Raw genomic sequence first — 16711 nt, forward strand, 5'->3', positions numbered from 1 at the left:
CTCCGTCCTTCGCTTGCACGTAGAACAGAATGCGCGGCCAGTGCATGATTGCAAAACAAGGAGCCAGAGCGAGACATGTGCGTCGGGCAGACCCGCAATTTCGGGAGGGAGTTGGCGACGAAATGCTCACGGTTTTTTAAAGATTCACCAGCGCATATATTCAATTGATTTTTTTTTTTGTAATACGGATCATTCTTTAACTCCCTCAGCTTTGTGCTCTCAGGCTAACGAGCTATGAGGCTATATATCCCCTTCCACCGATTCATCCGTCACAAATATTCCTGTAAAGAGTGCTTCACAGCTAAATGGGTATTATGACGGTGAAGCAAACTTTCGTGATAATGCAAAGTGCACTCCAACCACTCGCAGTCGCGTTACTCCCACTCGCAAAGAAGGATTTTTTTTCCCTATAATCATACAGGAAGCCTTGTCCTCCGAAACTTAAGGTGTTCAGCGAGCATTTGCCCAAGCCCAAAAAATGCATTTAAAGACTGTCATCGCCGTTTAATTCTGCCCGCATTTTCTTCACGCATATTTACGCTCAAACATTTGTTCGCCCCACTTCACCATTTATTTGAAGTCACAGATATACGCATTTGTGCACTCAAAGAACCTAAATGCGGGAACGACTTCCGCGCTATGTTGTGTCATCGCGTGTGGCAATGAAGTTATCATTGTAGAATTTAACAGCAGCACGCGGAGGAGGAGAGTTGATGAACCAACAGAGACGAGCGCTGGCTGTTCGCTGATGATGTTTATTGCTGCGGGCAATATGCGGGAAAACATTTCAGGGAAAATAGTCAGCACCGGGTGCGTTCACTGCTGAAAACTCCTCGATACGCAGAAAAACCAGTGATTCTGTTCTCGCGTTTTTTCACGTCTTGCAAAAAAACGACGTCTTCTGCTTATATGCCCGCCTCTGGAATTCCCAGATGGTACACTTGAGTCAAAGATGATAATAAACTATTCTGCTACTGTGACGTGACTTTACGTTGTGACGTGATTTTACTTTTCAGTGACTGTGACGTGATTTTACGTTGTTAATGCCCACATGTGTTTTTTTTTTGTTTGTTGTTGTTGTTCGGAGTACATTTTCATTGCGCCGAGCAATAAACATAATTGTTTGAACATCAGCGCATGCGTGGGCCAGTTTTTTTACTGTAGCCTGCCGTTTACAGACCGTTCAGTACATTACCACGACAAACCAAGTTCTACGCTTACGTTCCCCTTCCTCTCTTAGGAACTTTATTGTTCTTCCCGATACATTAGAATGCTCAGTTCTCAATTCTAGACTTATTTCAGAACTATGTTTTGCGGCGTTAAAGATATGTGGTTTGGGCTCACCATTTCATATCGGTGCTTTTTTTTTTTTTTTTTACTGGTTCTCGCTAAAATAAAAATGGTGAAACTGTCCCTCTTCCAATGAACAGAATTTTCAAATTTGGCAGCAGCCGCTACCGACTTTATCCCCGGTGTGCCTATGCAGATTTGCAACCGCACCGCTATTTTAACGTACATTTATACTGCCACCAAGGCAACAGCATCGCTGCATTAGCGCTGGCATCGGTAATGATTGCCGTCACATGTGGTAAACTGTAACCGTTACAGAAGCAAATACTTCAGCTATAAAGTAGTTAGCCACAAAACTTCACTAGGCCTGCTTAAGAGCAACAGGTGATGCACTCTTAAACGACCTGCCGTCGAAATAAGGACGGATGAAACAGGGGAGGTGTTCCGGCGATGCCAGCCGCAGCGACGCGTCGTCCAAAAACCAGCGGCCGAAAACGTGTAGGCGTTATGGATGCGCACGCCTGCCGATTCCCCTCGTTGTTTACAAACACGACCTATTTGCTACTACCGGGGTCTCAAACGTGCTGCACGCGGACAACCCTGGAGTACTTGAGTCTGTTTGCTAGTGTGACCAGAGGCAGGATGAAGCTGTCCGTTTTGAGTTCGGAGGGGTCGACCCGGTCCAGGGCGGGGAGCGCCTCGCACGAGGGCGATCCCCGGGTGTACACTCCGCAGACAAGTCCCAGGGTCTGGCCGAACACGTTCTCGGCCAGGGTGGCCACCAGCTGGTGAGCCTGGGTCCCGTTGCAGTTGACCAGGGCGTTGCTGTAGCAACCCAGCAGGGCGTAGTAGAAGCTGTAAGGCAAACGACGGAAGGGTCTTGTCAGGTGTGCGGGTGCACATGCATGCTTGATATCGAGTTCGGGTGAAACACTTGAAAGGGACCCTGCAAAACTTTTTTCAGCTTTTTTCTACATCTTAAAAAGACACTGAAGTCAAAATACAAGTTGCTTTAGATCGGTATATTAGCTCACCAAGAACTCGAATACACCACTCTTAGGCGTAGTTTCTTTAAAAAAAATAATGGAGAAAATAGGGATAACTTGAAGGCGGGTGCCGCCGCCACTGGCTATACCGCGCAACGAAACTGGGGCCGGAAGTGCTTAGGTCGTCCGGCGTTTGTAACGTCTTTGTTGGCTGCCGCAGGATGGCGCTACCCGTCCATACTTGGTAGGGCACCTCGATACCAGCGCCACCGTACAGTGTGGAGGCATATTATCTAATGGAGACACCCTTTGAACGGTGCCGTGCCGCCGCCATTGAATCGAAGTGTTCAACGCGTTGTCTTTTTCGTTTCCCACAAGACCCAGCAATGGGAAACAGATAAGGTGATTAAAACTTCGCCAGTAAACCGCGTTGCGGCGATAATTTTAGCGCGGTTTTGATACAATGACCTGCGGCGGCGAGTGAGTGACCCAAAATGGTGGCGCTAGCGTATACATGTCTCCACCCTGTATGGCGGACAGGATGGCGGTACCACTTCTCGATGAAGTGGTACGCCAACATCCGCGGGGCCTTAAAACGACCATATATATTGCTTAGGACAAAAAGATAATAGGGAACATTTCGCTTAGTGGCCGGGAGCTGCAAAGGACGCAGGAGTTCGTGAAAGCACGACTGATTTGACCGATACTTACCAAACCGCTCAGTAGGTGGTAACGTTGAATTCGGTTACCTCTGTACCGCTATACATCACCGCTGCCTCGCTTGCTTCCAGTTTATCATGACGCAAATTTCGTCCCGTTTAATCAGCGTTTGATTCGCGATTTTTAAGCTATAAAGGCATCTTTCGGCCCCGAATTGACGCTAAAACGGCTATGGGAGTGTCAGACTTTCGTTTGATACCAACACTACGGTTGCCTTCAGTGTTCCTTTAAATGCTTTCATAACGTAGTCAACAAAAAGATGCAGTACTTAAAATAGGTTGTTCCAAGGTATCCCAAAATCACTACTCTGTGCCCATAAGATAACTTTGAAACCTGCTCAAGAAAATATTCTCTCGTTCCAGGTTTTGCCGTTCTTCGAGTGCTGTAATGACGGCATTACAGCGGTGGGGTGGCTATTGGCCGTATTTCCTTCAGTTGCAGCAATAAAGGCATTCGATAGCAACTTTAAAAAGAAAGCCACAAAAGGAAGGCAGATACGGAAAGCAAATCTGCTGCGACGAGTAAATCACGCGGTGCCGCTCCATGCTGGCGATAACTATATAGCTTTCGCAGTGCTTACAGACGCGAAGGAAAGAGTGAGAGCAATTGTCGGAAGTATTGCAGAGTGCCTTTAACAAAAAGGTGGTGCATGGCACCCCGATCGTCATTTTTCGCTTTGTGTATGTGAATTGAGGATGAAATGCCAGATCACCCCTGAGGGTGTGCGCCGCTTTCCGCGCAGCTGTGGTGCGATTTCGACTGACGTTGAAATTGGTAGCCAGTCGTCACTGAGCAGGGTACCACCGATCCATAGTTATGCGTTGTTATGTTGCGGAACCATGCACGAGGACGACGGAGGCAACTATGGCAAATTGCATTTAAATTTATCGTCAATGACCCGCCTTCAAGGGTTTGTTCATCCGCTGACGCTGTTTATTCTGGAGAACTCTGTGCTGTCAATCACGCGTGCAGACAATTCCCAGATACGGGAAACACCTTCAAAGCAGAAAAACTGTCCCAGTACCTTTCGCAGTTACTGTATCTTATTTGCACAGAGCAGTACTATTCGGCTTGCACACTTCGTGTGCACCTGATGTACGGCCAGATGTGCTTGCTTGCTACGTTTTAATATCATTCCAAATGTTGAGAGAAGCTCAAAAAATTGGTGGAAGAAGTTCTTGAATCTTCAGTCTAAAAACACGGTATGAACACTCCCAGTTTTGTTTTTATTTTTATCGCGTATCCAATCGGCTCGTTTGCAGTATAATTTTTCATTGCGGAAGCGCCAGTGTCTCCAACTGTGTAGTCACGTGACCGTCCGCAATTTGAATAACACATTGATTGTCCAGCCACGGCCGCTCGATGGGAACTATCGAGCGGCGGTGGACCTAGTTCCCATCGAGCGGCCGTGGCCCAGCCTACTGCCAGCACGAGCTCAAGAAGGGCTTGTGTTGGCAATAGGCAAGCAGCCGCCAGTGTAGCCACTGCATGATGCGTGTGACGCCGAGAAATTGCCGGTCCTCCACTTAGTGAAGGTGAACCGGTCTGGACTGAAAAATGTAAATTTATAGGTATGTTAACGAGGTTGGGCGGCATTCCAGCGGGTTCTTGTGGCGTGTGCTACAGCTCCCGACGGAGTCCAGCAGGGATGCAAGGCAGCAGAGGCCGCTAGTGTAGAAGGAGCCCATGCAGGTAAGACACCAATCGACATTATGCTCACCAGCATCCGTACGCCACCTGGTTCTCGAGGGGTGCCTTTTCTGCAGCAGTGCTCAGGTCCAACACCAGATCGCGGATGCAGGAGTTCATCTTAGTTCCGACCTTGTTCAGGCACCTGATGGAATTTTTATACACTGAAATATGAAACATTGACAAAAAAACTCCCTTAGGGTCATTTTTAACACAGCTGAAATGGGAGCTAAAATCGATAGGCGGCAGGTTTCATGGGTGGGAAGTTTGGACATTAGGTGCCGTTCAATGAACCTTGTGGAACCCATTCATCAAGGTGAGATTTCGCGCTCAGTGATTCCTTGCTACAAATGCAAACTCAACTAGTTAACTTCATATTGGTGACTTTTTCGCAATTGCTGAAAAGTAAATTTTCTAGGGTTCGTCTAGGGTTCGTCAGGAAGCTTCGGAATCATCCTTCAAATTTACTACTGCACAAAAGACAAGGATTTATCTTCTATGCGAACTGCGTAGAACTACATTGCACAACCACCAAGAAAGAGAGGGAGAGGGTGAAAGACAAAGAGAAAACTTAACGTTAATTTAAAATCCATTGGTCGACGTTTAGGAATGCGTGAGCGTCTCGTCCCTTTCCCTCGCGAACCTGACGCTCGGCCCTACGCGAACGCATTGCTTTGGCTTCAGAAGCCCCCAACACCCGCGTCCCCCGCACACCATTCCAACCGTGCCTATAGCTCTCGAGCCCCTTCAGTCGTCACGTTTGCAGTGGCATTGCCTTCCTGCCGCAACTTTTAAAGCGAAAGCTTTATTAGTGAGACCGAAAGCGTCCTGTCAAAAACTAATGCATTTCTCCATAGACCAGCTGGTCGACCGAAAAGCTCTCATCACATACCTGCGTAACACAGCACACGCGTGAAACCGGGCTGCCACGGTATCTAAACGGTTATTTGAAAATCGCCAGAAATGAACGATTTTAGATACGACAGGGCACTCATCGATCACGAAGGAGTACAGTACTATACCATCATCTTATAAAGCACGCAGCGGTATACCTTTAGGTCGTTTGTAGATGCGTTTGGCCGAAGTGCCCCATCTATTGGTGACGCGAACACATCATATTCGTCGTTGGAGTCTTTAGCCCAAAACTCAGCTAATGCGGCCGGGCGTCATCGCCGTTTTCGCCAGTTAGCTCACTCTCCCATTACTTGCGGGAGGGTTTACGGCCGGGGGAGATCTCGGTTTTGTTGGCAACAACGTTTGAGCAATTAGGTGTGTAAGTAATGTAACCATGGATTATTGAATAAAGATCACTGGTCCTTAATTAAATATCTCTCCCCTCCCGCAATCAAGGTGAAAACATTTAAACGTGGAAAAAGATGCACTGATGATTACCACACTGCCTAGTGCGAAATTTGGGCTCAGCGCGAGCTGCAGTCTTATCCGTCACGGCGCATATCTTCTCAATCTCGGGAAGTAATCGCGGGAATAGCGAACGCATGGCGGCGCGCGCTACTCTGCTGATATCTCGCAGCGCGTCGCCACCGCCGGCCAGCGTGTTGTTGCAAGTCGTTTGAACCTCCCGCGCAAATGCCACGTGGTTCAGATTAGCCAGGCAGGGGAAGCATAGAGCATGTTGCTGCAAATCGTGCTTGAATCTCCCGCGCAAATTCACGTGGTTAGGATTAGCGGCGTACGTAACAGCGTCTGGGGAAGGGAAGGGCACGGAGGGCGCTCATAGGCGGCGATGCACGAAACAAGAGTGAGGTGGAGGAAGTGAGAATATGACGCCATAGCCGCGCGTGCAGCCCTCCCCCGCACCCTTCTCCGAACGCTTTTCGCGGCTTTCTTTCTGCCGTAGTTACTGCGTTCGGTCACTCGGTTACGCTGCCGCCTACGCCGCGAAAGGCAGGTAAAGGTTGCCAGAGGGCTGCGCCCTAAAATGCCGTTGTAATAGATCTGGACGCCAATTAGTAGTTGTGAGAACATGAAGCGATGGATACGGGTCCCAGAGAGCAAGGACAAACAGAGAATCACAGCGCTACAGAAAAATGGGGGTGTATAGAATGTGCACCGGATCATCCTTTTTGAAGTAGTCGAAGTCAAAGAAACCTTCCAAATAAGTTTTTTTCGGTGGTTTTTCTGCCTTCGCCGTAACCTTGTCGCAAAAGACGCGACAAGTGGAATTTCTTATGTTTTCACTTTTGTATAATGAGGTACTTTTTTCGATCATGGAAGGAAGTTTAATTGGCAGTGCCCCAACAAAAGGTTACTTTGCCTTAAAGGGGCCAGTGAGACGAAATCCGAGTTTGCACAATTTGAAAGAGCTAGCTCTTCTCACTCATTTCCACCGCAGCCACGAACGGCGTTATTTAATTGAGAAAATGCAGGAAATGTTGAAGAACTTTTCAATTTCGTGCCACAGGGACGTGTCCCGCACAGAGGTGACGTAATATGGGCAGCACTAAAACGCAGTTATCACTGTATTAACCGAACGTTAGCATTCTAGTAACATTAAATAAAACTAGGGGCCCCACTAACTGCTGCTCTTTTGTTTACCAAACTTTGTACTCGATGCTGAGAGTAAATAAATAAATAAATAAATAAATAAATAATACGTAGAAAAATAAATAAATAAATCACACCCTCACGTTTTTTGGCGATCCGCCAATCGCACAAAAGGATTTTGCGACATCATGAAGAAATCGCCAGAAAGGGCCAGTAGCTCCATCTGTTTTGCCTATATATACACTATTTCTCCACAGTCCACGATAAAATTGACATTGTTCCTGAGACAAAGCAGTCTTCCTAATGAACCAAACTTTCATGTTGTCTTCACTCCCCCTTGAAAGGCATATGGTCGGCTTACTCATGTGCAGCTCCGTTCCGGGAGTGCAGACAGCCTCGATGTTTTCGTCGGCAGCGTCCAGCGCCAGCAGCGCGGCCACGCGGGGTAAACCCGTCACGCACTCCGTAGTGTAGTTCTTGGCACAGCGTAGCTGCTTGAAGTGCAACCTGTGAAGACGCGCAACGGAAGTTGTATACACAAACAGTAATATGTAAGGGCGTGGGAAGGCGAGGGTGGCACGAGCGACAAGGTGGGGTTAAGCAAGGAAAAAATTCGATGATGATTGCGATATTCCCTTGCGATATGCCACGCGCCTTGCAGCTCAACCAGCCCCGTCCGCAGCGCCTCTGATGCTGATTGTGGAAGGATGCCCCTAGGGATTGGCCAACCAAAGAATCCATCACGAGACAGGTTCGCGTTCAACCACCGTCGTCATCTTCCCGTAGGGGAACCGCCGAAGACGAAGAACGAGAAGACAAAGCTGCGAAGAGGAGGGCGTGTACATTGCTCTCAGCCGGTGCACCAATGTCAACAACCTTTACCTCACCAAAGCTGACGGAGACTACCGATTCTACCACAGAGACAACATCGACAAGAACATGATGGACGAATTTCGGCGCCTCGAGAACCACCGCCTACTCACCGTAACACAACAGCACTTGCGTGCCTTTGCCACCGGTGTGGACCCGGACGCGGAATTCCCTCTGGCGCTAGTAAAAACCAGATCACTCAACATAACGGCAACACAATGCAACCAAACGGAACCGCCACGATGCTTCGCATCCTCATCAGGGTTCCCCACGGGAAGTTGGTGTAATTTTTTTTTTATCGAAAGGCTCCTAGCAAGTCACGTACCAAATAATGTTGTCAGCTTAGTAATCCGGCAGCACACTTAGAGGTGATAATTACCTGAAAATGACACCAGCTATTCACTAGCGATCTTTGATTCGAAGAAATGGTAGCTGTACTCTGCCAAAGCTTATTTCTGAAGGTCACTCGCGGGTTTAACAAGTATGACTGGCATTTTCGGTTTTGTTCTTGCGCTGCGAAATTCATTATTGGCACTACTACGCTGATATCCAACTTCAGGGGCACTATTCTCCACTGCAGAAATTGCCGGCAATTCTGGCAATTTGCCGGAAGTCTTTTCTGATTGGCTTTCAATTTTGGTCACGTGCTTCCGGTTGACAAAGCGGTTGTGTGTGCTGTCGTCATTTTGACGTTTCATGTCGTTTACGGACACCAGTTCTAAAGTTTGCCTTATTTCTCGTTACTAAAGGCGCATAATTTTTGGCCGGCAATGAAAAACCAGACTAAATGCAGCGGACATGACAACGTAAGCCTGTCTTTGCTATTCAACAACAAACTCCTTGTAATACACACCCCCTCTGTGATTATCTGAGAAGGCGGACGTAATTTAAACAGTTGGCGGGAACGATTACGTGATGCATTGGCAACTTCAGCCTGCGTAAAAGTGACGTAATGCTACGTAAGAGCTTGAAAATGGTGGCTGTTTTAGTCGCAAAATACAAGCAAAATAGCGCAAAAAATTGCCCCGGCTTACGGCGCCGCGAAATGTGCGGCAATTTGCAGCAGGCGCAGTTTCGCATGCGCGCTGTTTAAAGCATGTTTCCTACCGAAACAAATTATAGTTTCAACTGCTTCCAAGTCACCGATCATGGAGCATACAAATAACGTGCAGTATTTTGCTTTTATGTTTGCCAATAAAATAAAAATTATTTGTTTGGCGTAACGGCAACATAAGAGGGCAGTACAAGCCTCTCCATGACAACGAGAACCCAATGCATGGCATTTGTCCGCACTGGTCCTAGTAAACTGTTGGGTCACATGATCGAACTCAAGAGAAAAATAACAAAGAAAAGTGACTATTTGGTTCATTACAGCGCAGATTGAAGTCGAGCTTGACGAATGAGTGAATCGGCGACATCGGTGCGCCCCGCAGTTATCAGGCGTAACGCTTCGCTGCTCTTATGTGTCATAGAAGCGATGGTCGCGGCCGTCTTTTTCTGCGATCACGCCATAAACTTGTAAAATAGCAGCAGACGATGGCCTGGCGGCGGTGGCGGCAGGGAAAGTAACAAAGCTTGCATTGAAGCAGAGAGCCCACCTATGCTGATAAAAGCGATTGAAAGAAATAAATAGATACGGTAAAAACATTGTGTGATGTTATTTAGCTCGACATCCACCTTTCGCTCGCTTTTGGATCAGCGTTACTCGATCGCCTTGTGGTGTTGACGCCAAATTTGACCTCCAGAAATGTGTTTTTATTGTCAGCCTCAGCTACCGTCTTAATTTTTGTAGTACATGCCAAGTGTTTCTATACCTTTCTTGCGCAATATTTGATACCTTGGTAGCGATCTCTATGAGTGACTCGTCAAATTACACTGCATGTCGTCATGGCTATAGGTGCTGCACGTCACTGATTGCTTACGTCGTGCTTACGCAAAAACAAACATGGGCGAATCGCCGACAATTTGTGCAGTCGAGAATAGGGCCCCAGGCCGATTGCGTTTGCACCGCCATCACCTGCTACTGTTGCTCGACAAAAGCACACCGCTCGTGATTCCACTTCACCCACGCTTTACTTTTGCGAGAACAGCTTCAGCTGAAAGTCGAAAGACAACACCAAGTCTTCAGATATCACTTCAGACGAGGAAAGCGCTTCCAATCGACCTTGAACACCACCAGCTGTACACCGGCCAGTTTTGTTTCCTTACGAGGGTATCTCCGGAGGTCTCGTGTCGCTTCTTAGTAGAACTAGTAGAACAGTCTATTCTAACAAAAGTCTTCAACATGCTTGATATTGTTTATTTTCGAAAATGTTAGGCGCGCTCCAATGTAGAAAGCTTTAGAATTCCTGTATATAGCTCTCGTAGGGGAGCAGAGTTGCGCGTCCAGGCGAAACTTCGGTCATCTCCCGGCCCAGACGGCGTTACGTACCAGGTTTACAACAACCTCGACGATTCAGCCCTGAGCCGTCTCCTCGATTCCATCAATGAGCTGTGGCTCTCGGGCCAAATACCTGAGTCATGGCTCCGGGCAGATATCGTCCCTATAGCGAAGTCAGGCAAACCACCCGAGCATCTCCCAAATTTGCGCGAAATCGCATTAATGTGCACATTGTGGAAACTGTTGGAGCAAATACTGGCTGCGCGACTTCAGTGGTGGATGGACAATTACAGGTGGTACCACCCGGCACAGATTGGGTTCAGACCTCGTCTGGGGCAGACGATGGACTTGAGCAGTTATGATCAATGGTGCTACTTGGCGGCCGATCTCACAAAGTGCGGACGTTGCTTGCCATGGATATCCACAAGGCATATGACAACGTTAGCCACAGCGCTTTCCTGGAAGTTCTCCAAAGCCTACTTGTCCCGGAAAAGGTCCGCTCTTTCATCCGGACCTTCTTGACTAAAAGATCATTTTCAGTACGGATTGGTGGAGCTACTGATGGCCATTTTACGCCCCTCCGTGGAGTGCCCCAGGGGTCGGTGATTTCGCCCTTCCTCGTTAATGTAGTTATGCTGCCACTTTCCTGGCATCTTGGCTCCATGTCAGACCTGCACCTTCTGGTGTACGCGGACGATATTACAGTATGAACTGTCCACCCAGACCTGTCGCGGCGAGCCTGCAACAAGCTTTAACTGACACACAGAAATAGGGTGAATACGCTGGTCTCTCGCTTTCAGTCGAAAACGCAGCCATTCTGTCCGTGGCCAATGCTTGGGGCCGTCGTAGACTGGAGATGTCACCGATCTCGCTGCCACTCTCCAGCCAGCCTGTGCGCACTGCAACCTCTCTTCGCGTGCTGGGATTGGAGATTTCATCATCAGGATCAGCTGCCTTGTGGCTTCGATCTGCCCGTCATGCTACACCTTATCCCACGCATTTCACAAAAGTCTGGAGGCTCCTGCTTCAAAATGGCCCGAATCTTGGTGCGGCAAATAATTGTGCCTCGACTTGTCTATCAGACTCAATTCCAGCATCTGACCTAAGCGGAGTGGGCCCGACTTGAAGCAATTAATAGAGCTGCAATGCGGGCGATCACCTGCCTCCCTCAAACAACGCCTATACGATCTATTCAGGCAGAACCTCAACTTAACACCCTGGATGAGCTTGTACATCAACGCCGCTCCACTGGCCAGCACACACAATTTTGTCCCCGAGCGGCGCTGGCGATCTACATGGGCCGTCATCCACCCGCCTTACCACCCCACCCTGTATCTAGGCCACCCAGGCTGTACCATCAAGTGACCGACAACCGGCCGCTCATTCTACTCCAGATTCGGTCGACGGGAAACGCAGGCGCGCAATCCGCGCCTACGCAGGCGCGCAATCCGCACCATTACTAGCGACTGTAAACCAGCCCCAGGTTGTAGATGCATTTGTGGACGCTGGGGCCCAAGACGGCGTTTTAAGTACGGCGATTGAATGCCCCTCTCATTCAGAAGCGAACCAAAACTGCGCTTATGAAACACTCCGCACCTGGCCTTCTATGCTGGCGAAGCTTACAGCCATCCGGGAGGGACTGCAAGCGCTACTACCAAAACTTCTTCAACACCCTGGACGTTTTACGGCACAAATTTACATGGGCTCAACGGTGGCCATACGGGATTTGCGACGTGTAGCCTCCAACTCGTCTGTCTCAAGAGACATTCATAACCTACTGGACACGTACCCCTGCCCTCTCCGACTGTCGTGGATACGGCGTAATACTATCACCACTCATATTGCGGCGGATAGTTCCTGTCACCTTACGTCGGTTCCACAGTCCCTGCCCTTGCTGGCAACTGAGTCAAATGAACAATTTCTTCAACTAAAGGAAGATCTGCGTCACGCCGCACGCAGTCTCATCCTACCTTGTGGAACAGCCCTTTCCAGTGGGCTCGCTCGCTGGGGGGAGGTCCTGCTGCGTAGACTTCGAATTGGGGTGGCCCTCTCTCCTGCGGTAACCCGGGCGTGGCCACCACGATACCATGCCCCGTTTATCAACAACTGCCCCTTCTGTACGGCTCCTGCCGAAGACGCTGACACCAATCACCTGCTATGGGCGTGCCCTTCCCTGAGTGCAGCGAGATACCGACACCTTCGCGGCACAGGCCTGCATCCTGGGAGACCGCCCGATCTTCAGCGATGGCTGTTGGGTCCCCACCACCGCTGTCATCTAGACTTCCTCCGGGAAACGGGTGCCAACTTGTACCTGTAGGACCTTATGCCAGAGGGCATGTTATTTTTTTTATAAAAAGTAGGCTTTCCGGTAGCGCGTTTCCGGCGCAACGACTTGAATTTTGAACTTTGGCTTTGGACTTTGGAGGCATGGGCCAGACAAAGTTTCGAGTTTAAACAATCTTTCACTTCTACCACGATCATCGTCATCGTCAGAAAAAGTTGGCTTTCCTGCAGTGCCTTTTGGCGCAACGTCACCATCAGCAAGCCTTAATAGCGTCGCTTTAAAAAGCAGCGTGCCTGCCATTCAAATCATGGCATTGTGTACTCGAGCGCCGTGCACGGAGGAAGACCGCTTAGGGTTGAGACAGGAAGATTCAGCCAGGAGGCCGAACTTACGCGCACTGCTCCTTAAGCTCCTGCTCCGTCTCGGCCATCCGGGTCGTCTCGGAGTAAGGTATGAAGGCCCTGCCGCACGTGTCCAGGGCCGCTGGGGCGCATTCTGGAGTGTCCCTTAACGGGCCGCCACAGCGGGCAGTACCTGCGAGGTAAAAATGAAGACGCCGAAGTACTTGTTAGGGTTGCGAATGCGAAAACATGAATCGCTTTGCCGAGCTTTGTAATCTTCCCCGTTGAGATGCTTTTCCCTGCGGTCCGTGTTAACACTTTCGAATGGCTTTGATCTGTCTCCTGCACCATGAAAAAGACATGCAACGGTCAAAACTGCGAATTCTCTGACTAAGTCTCACGCCTCTTTTATAGCGAAGCCTTCTACTCACTCCTGGCGATGTAGTTACATAAAACGCAGTGCAGGAAAGCCAACTTTACGCAATGGGTTTCCACAAAGGGCACATGCTGCTCCTGCTGCTGCTGCTGATGATGATAGTGATAATGATGATAGGAGGAGTAGAAGGAGGAGGAGAAAGACGACGACAACGACGAAACTCGAAGCTTTCTCCGATACAAATGCGAAGTCCACAATCCAGTCAGCCCTAGCCCAAATCAACGGTAACGATGAGCTAACCGAATCAATTACGAATACTAAATATAAAATCGTAACGTCACATTGGCTTAGCTGAGCGTCGTCGTAGATTTAGGCTTGAGCTGTTTGGATTACGGACTTTGCGTTTGTATCGGAGAAAGCCTCGCGTGTCAACCATCTTTCTTTCCGAAAGGGCTGTCAGATTTTTTTGTCCGAGGTCTGTCTTTGTACTTGCTTCTTCTCTCTCCCTCTTCCTCCTCATTCTCAATTTTCTATGCCCTCTTTTCCTGCTTATAACTTCCTCCCATGCGCTTAAGGTATCCAACCGGACGCTTCCCATGGTTAATTTCCCTGCCTTTCCCGTAGCGCTTTATCATTCCTTCGTGCTCCTATACACCAGGAAACTAATGAGGCACCGCTCGAGGCAATGCGCACGCAGCGGCCGTGTGACCGAGTCATGAAACCTTCCAGTCCTTTACCTATTAGCAGCATGACGGTGCTTCGGGGGCACCGTTCGGGTCTTTTATTAAACGGTCGCGCTTTGGTTGCCGTGAGGATGGCGTCGGTGCTTTGCGTGGAACCAGACGACCGCAGATGGCGCAATAGCGGTTCAAGGCTATGCGGAAGCAGCGAACGACGCAACTGGAACGACCGCCAACGACGTTCTCACGCTTGCGCGTGACACAAGCGACGGCGTGGGATTTTTGTTTTCTTGTCGTTTCTCTTCGATTGAGATACAACTTCGTTGGTGTGGCGGTTTCAACATTCGTCGCGGCGTAAAGGCGACGGTCTTTACTGGGCTAGCGGCTTCAAAGCAATGTTTTCTGTCTGTCTGTCTGTCTGTTTGTAGGTCCGTCCGTCCGTCCATCCGTCCGTATGTCCATCCGTCCATCCGTCCGTATGTCTTTCTGTCTGTCTGTCTGTCTGTCTGTCTGTCTGTCTGTCTGTCTCATTCCGTGAGTTCCTGTAATATTCCCCAAGTTCTCTTTTGGCCAATTCGTTATAACGCCGTAACATCGGCCAACTTTGTTGCATTTTAATAAAACGATCCGCAGTTTCGTCCTTCCAGGACTCGAAGAAGCTGATCCTGTTTTTATTTAAATCTGATCTCTGCTTTTTAGACTGCGAGAAACGAAGCAAACAAACCTTACTGTGCCTTTCAAATCTAAGGCCTTTACCGCAAGAGAGTGCTTAACACAATCGCAGCCCATTTTTAAAACCGGCCAGTAAACATTAACTTTACATCTACACATCCGAGCTTGGCCTAAACGCTCTCAACACCCTAACTTCTAACCAATTCCCGCAAAAACAAATGCTGCCCATGTAGTCCTCGAAGCATTGCGCACCTAAACGCACCAACCACGATACCAAAAAACCGAATTTTGAAGGGCCTCTGCAGCACTTATTCGAAACTTCAACCTTTTTAAAAATCTTAACTTCTAGCAGAACGTAGTCAAGAAACACATCCAGTTCTTAGATTAGGGGGTCGCACAGTACGTCAGTCAAATGTTACTGCCCTATGCCCATCAGATCACTTCTAAACTTTCTCAAAAGATTTTCCTGTTTCCCGGTCTTGGCGTTCTCCGACCGTTTGAATTACGTCATTAGAGCGGTGTACCGGCTATTGGCCGTTTTTCCTTCAGTTGCAGCAATGAACGCATTCGATAGCCACTTTAAAACGAAAGCCGCAAAACCCACAGGAGAAACGGAAGGCGGGTCTGCTGCGACGAGCGAATCACGCAGTGCCGCTCCGTGCTGGCGATAACTGTAGCTTTCGCAGTGCTTCCAGACGCGAATAAAAGAGTGCAAGCGTTTATCGAAATTGTTTCTGGGTCCCTTTCATCCCAAGCCGATCCATTTTAAATTTCGAAAAACACCCCGTGCGCGCAGACCTTACTCAGCATATACAGTGGTGTCTTATCGCAAATGACTCATTTGTATTGGTCGCGTGAAAAGAGAAAAGGGAGGGGAAGAGCATCATGGATTGGACAAAAATAGAGGGGGAGGAGGAAACGTGGCAAGGGCGGCAGGAGACGATCGTCTCTCGGCGTCGCTTGGTGTGAGGCCAGCAGATACGGGGGCCGGTCTTTAAAGCGAAGCTGCAGTGTCCTCACTGGTGCCATTGTGCGGGAAAACTCCCTGCAGGAAAGCCAACTTTTTTCCGACCGTGGCGATGAATGATCGTGGGTGCAGTGAAAGAAAAAAAATGGCCGCGTATCTGCTCCTTTCGTTGCAAATGCCGACAAAAGACGATAGTCTTCATTGACTTTTGCTAAGTAAATGCCTGCTTTCGCCTTCCCGCTCACCTTTCATTTTGTTCCTCTTGCGTCGCGCTCCTCCCAAGGTAAGGACGCCAAAGGTTTGCTTCAATTATTTTAAATTTACCGCGTTCCACTGCTCCAGGCCGGGTGTCTCGATGCCAACGCTGCCGTACGGCGAAGACGCGCGTGAATCGAGGCGCCCTACTTCAACGTTTATAGAAGCACGTTTCTATACTCTACGTGCGTTGCAAGAAGAACGTGGAACCTATCTAGCGGAACCTTTCGTAACTGTTTCCGGTTGATTTCTCCAAATGGCGCCAGAAGCTATAATGGCGCGGGCGACAGCAGGCGATGGCGGAGTGAATTTTTTTCTGCAGTTGATAAGTATTTAATTTCGCAAAAATCAAGCATGTATGATTTTTTTATAAGGGAACACTGCAAATATCACTTCTGTATTAATCTGTTGTCTTATATTTGCGTAATGTCTTGTTCTTCTTCAACAATTTTGACAAGTATGAACATCACACCGGGCTTATATGGGTAGATTTAGCTGTGACTATATAAGACTATCGCGCAGGCATTGTGTTACTTTAGCCGGGTGGCTGAATCGAGTCACACACAGACAGACGGACAGACAGACAGACAGACAGATATACAGACAGACCAAAATTTCTGGGTTTAAGTAGCCCAAGAAAGACTACCGTCTTTAAAAGACCCTTCTCGTAATCGGAATCGAACTGGGTCACGCGTT

At 48.7% G+C, this 16711-nt stretch overlaps 1 protein-coding gene across 2 annotated transcripts in view; it reads right to left on the minus strand.

Annotated features, from left to right (window-relative positions):
* Nucleotides 1-735: 735 nt before the first annotated feature.
* LOC144150172 (uncharacterized) overlaps nucleotides 736-16711 on the minus strand; it is a 75053-nt gene continuing 59077 nt past the window's right edge. For both annotated transcript variants that reach the window (XM_077682012.1, XM_077682013.1), the window contains 4 exons: nucleotides 13117-13258; nucleotides 7552-7697; nucleotides 4717-4849; nucleotides 736-2145 (listed from right to left, as the gene is read on the minus strand). In XM_077682012.1, the coding sequence (XP_077538138.1) occupies nucleotides 1866-2145; nucleotides 4717-4849; nucleotides 7552-7697; nucleotides 13117-13258 (701 nt within the window). In that variant the 3' untranslated portion in view covers nucleotides 736-1865. The remainder of the gene's footprint in view (nucleotides 2146-4716; nucleotides 4850-7551; nucleotides 7698-13116; nucleotides 13259-16711) is intronic.

The sequence above is a fragment of the Haemaphysalis longicornis genome, unplaced genomic scaffold (genome assembly GCF_048455015.1).
Source record: "Haemaphysalis longicornis isolate Haplotype H1 unplaced genomic scaffold, Haemaphysalis longicornis Haplotype H1 scaffold_8, whole genome shotgun sequence".
Taxonomy (NCBI): domain Eukaryota; kingdom Metazoa; phylum Arthropoda; class Arachnida; order Ixodida; family Ixodidae; genus Haemaphysalis; species Haemaphysalis longicornis.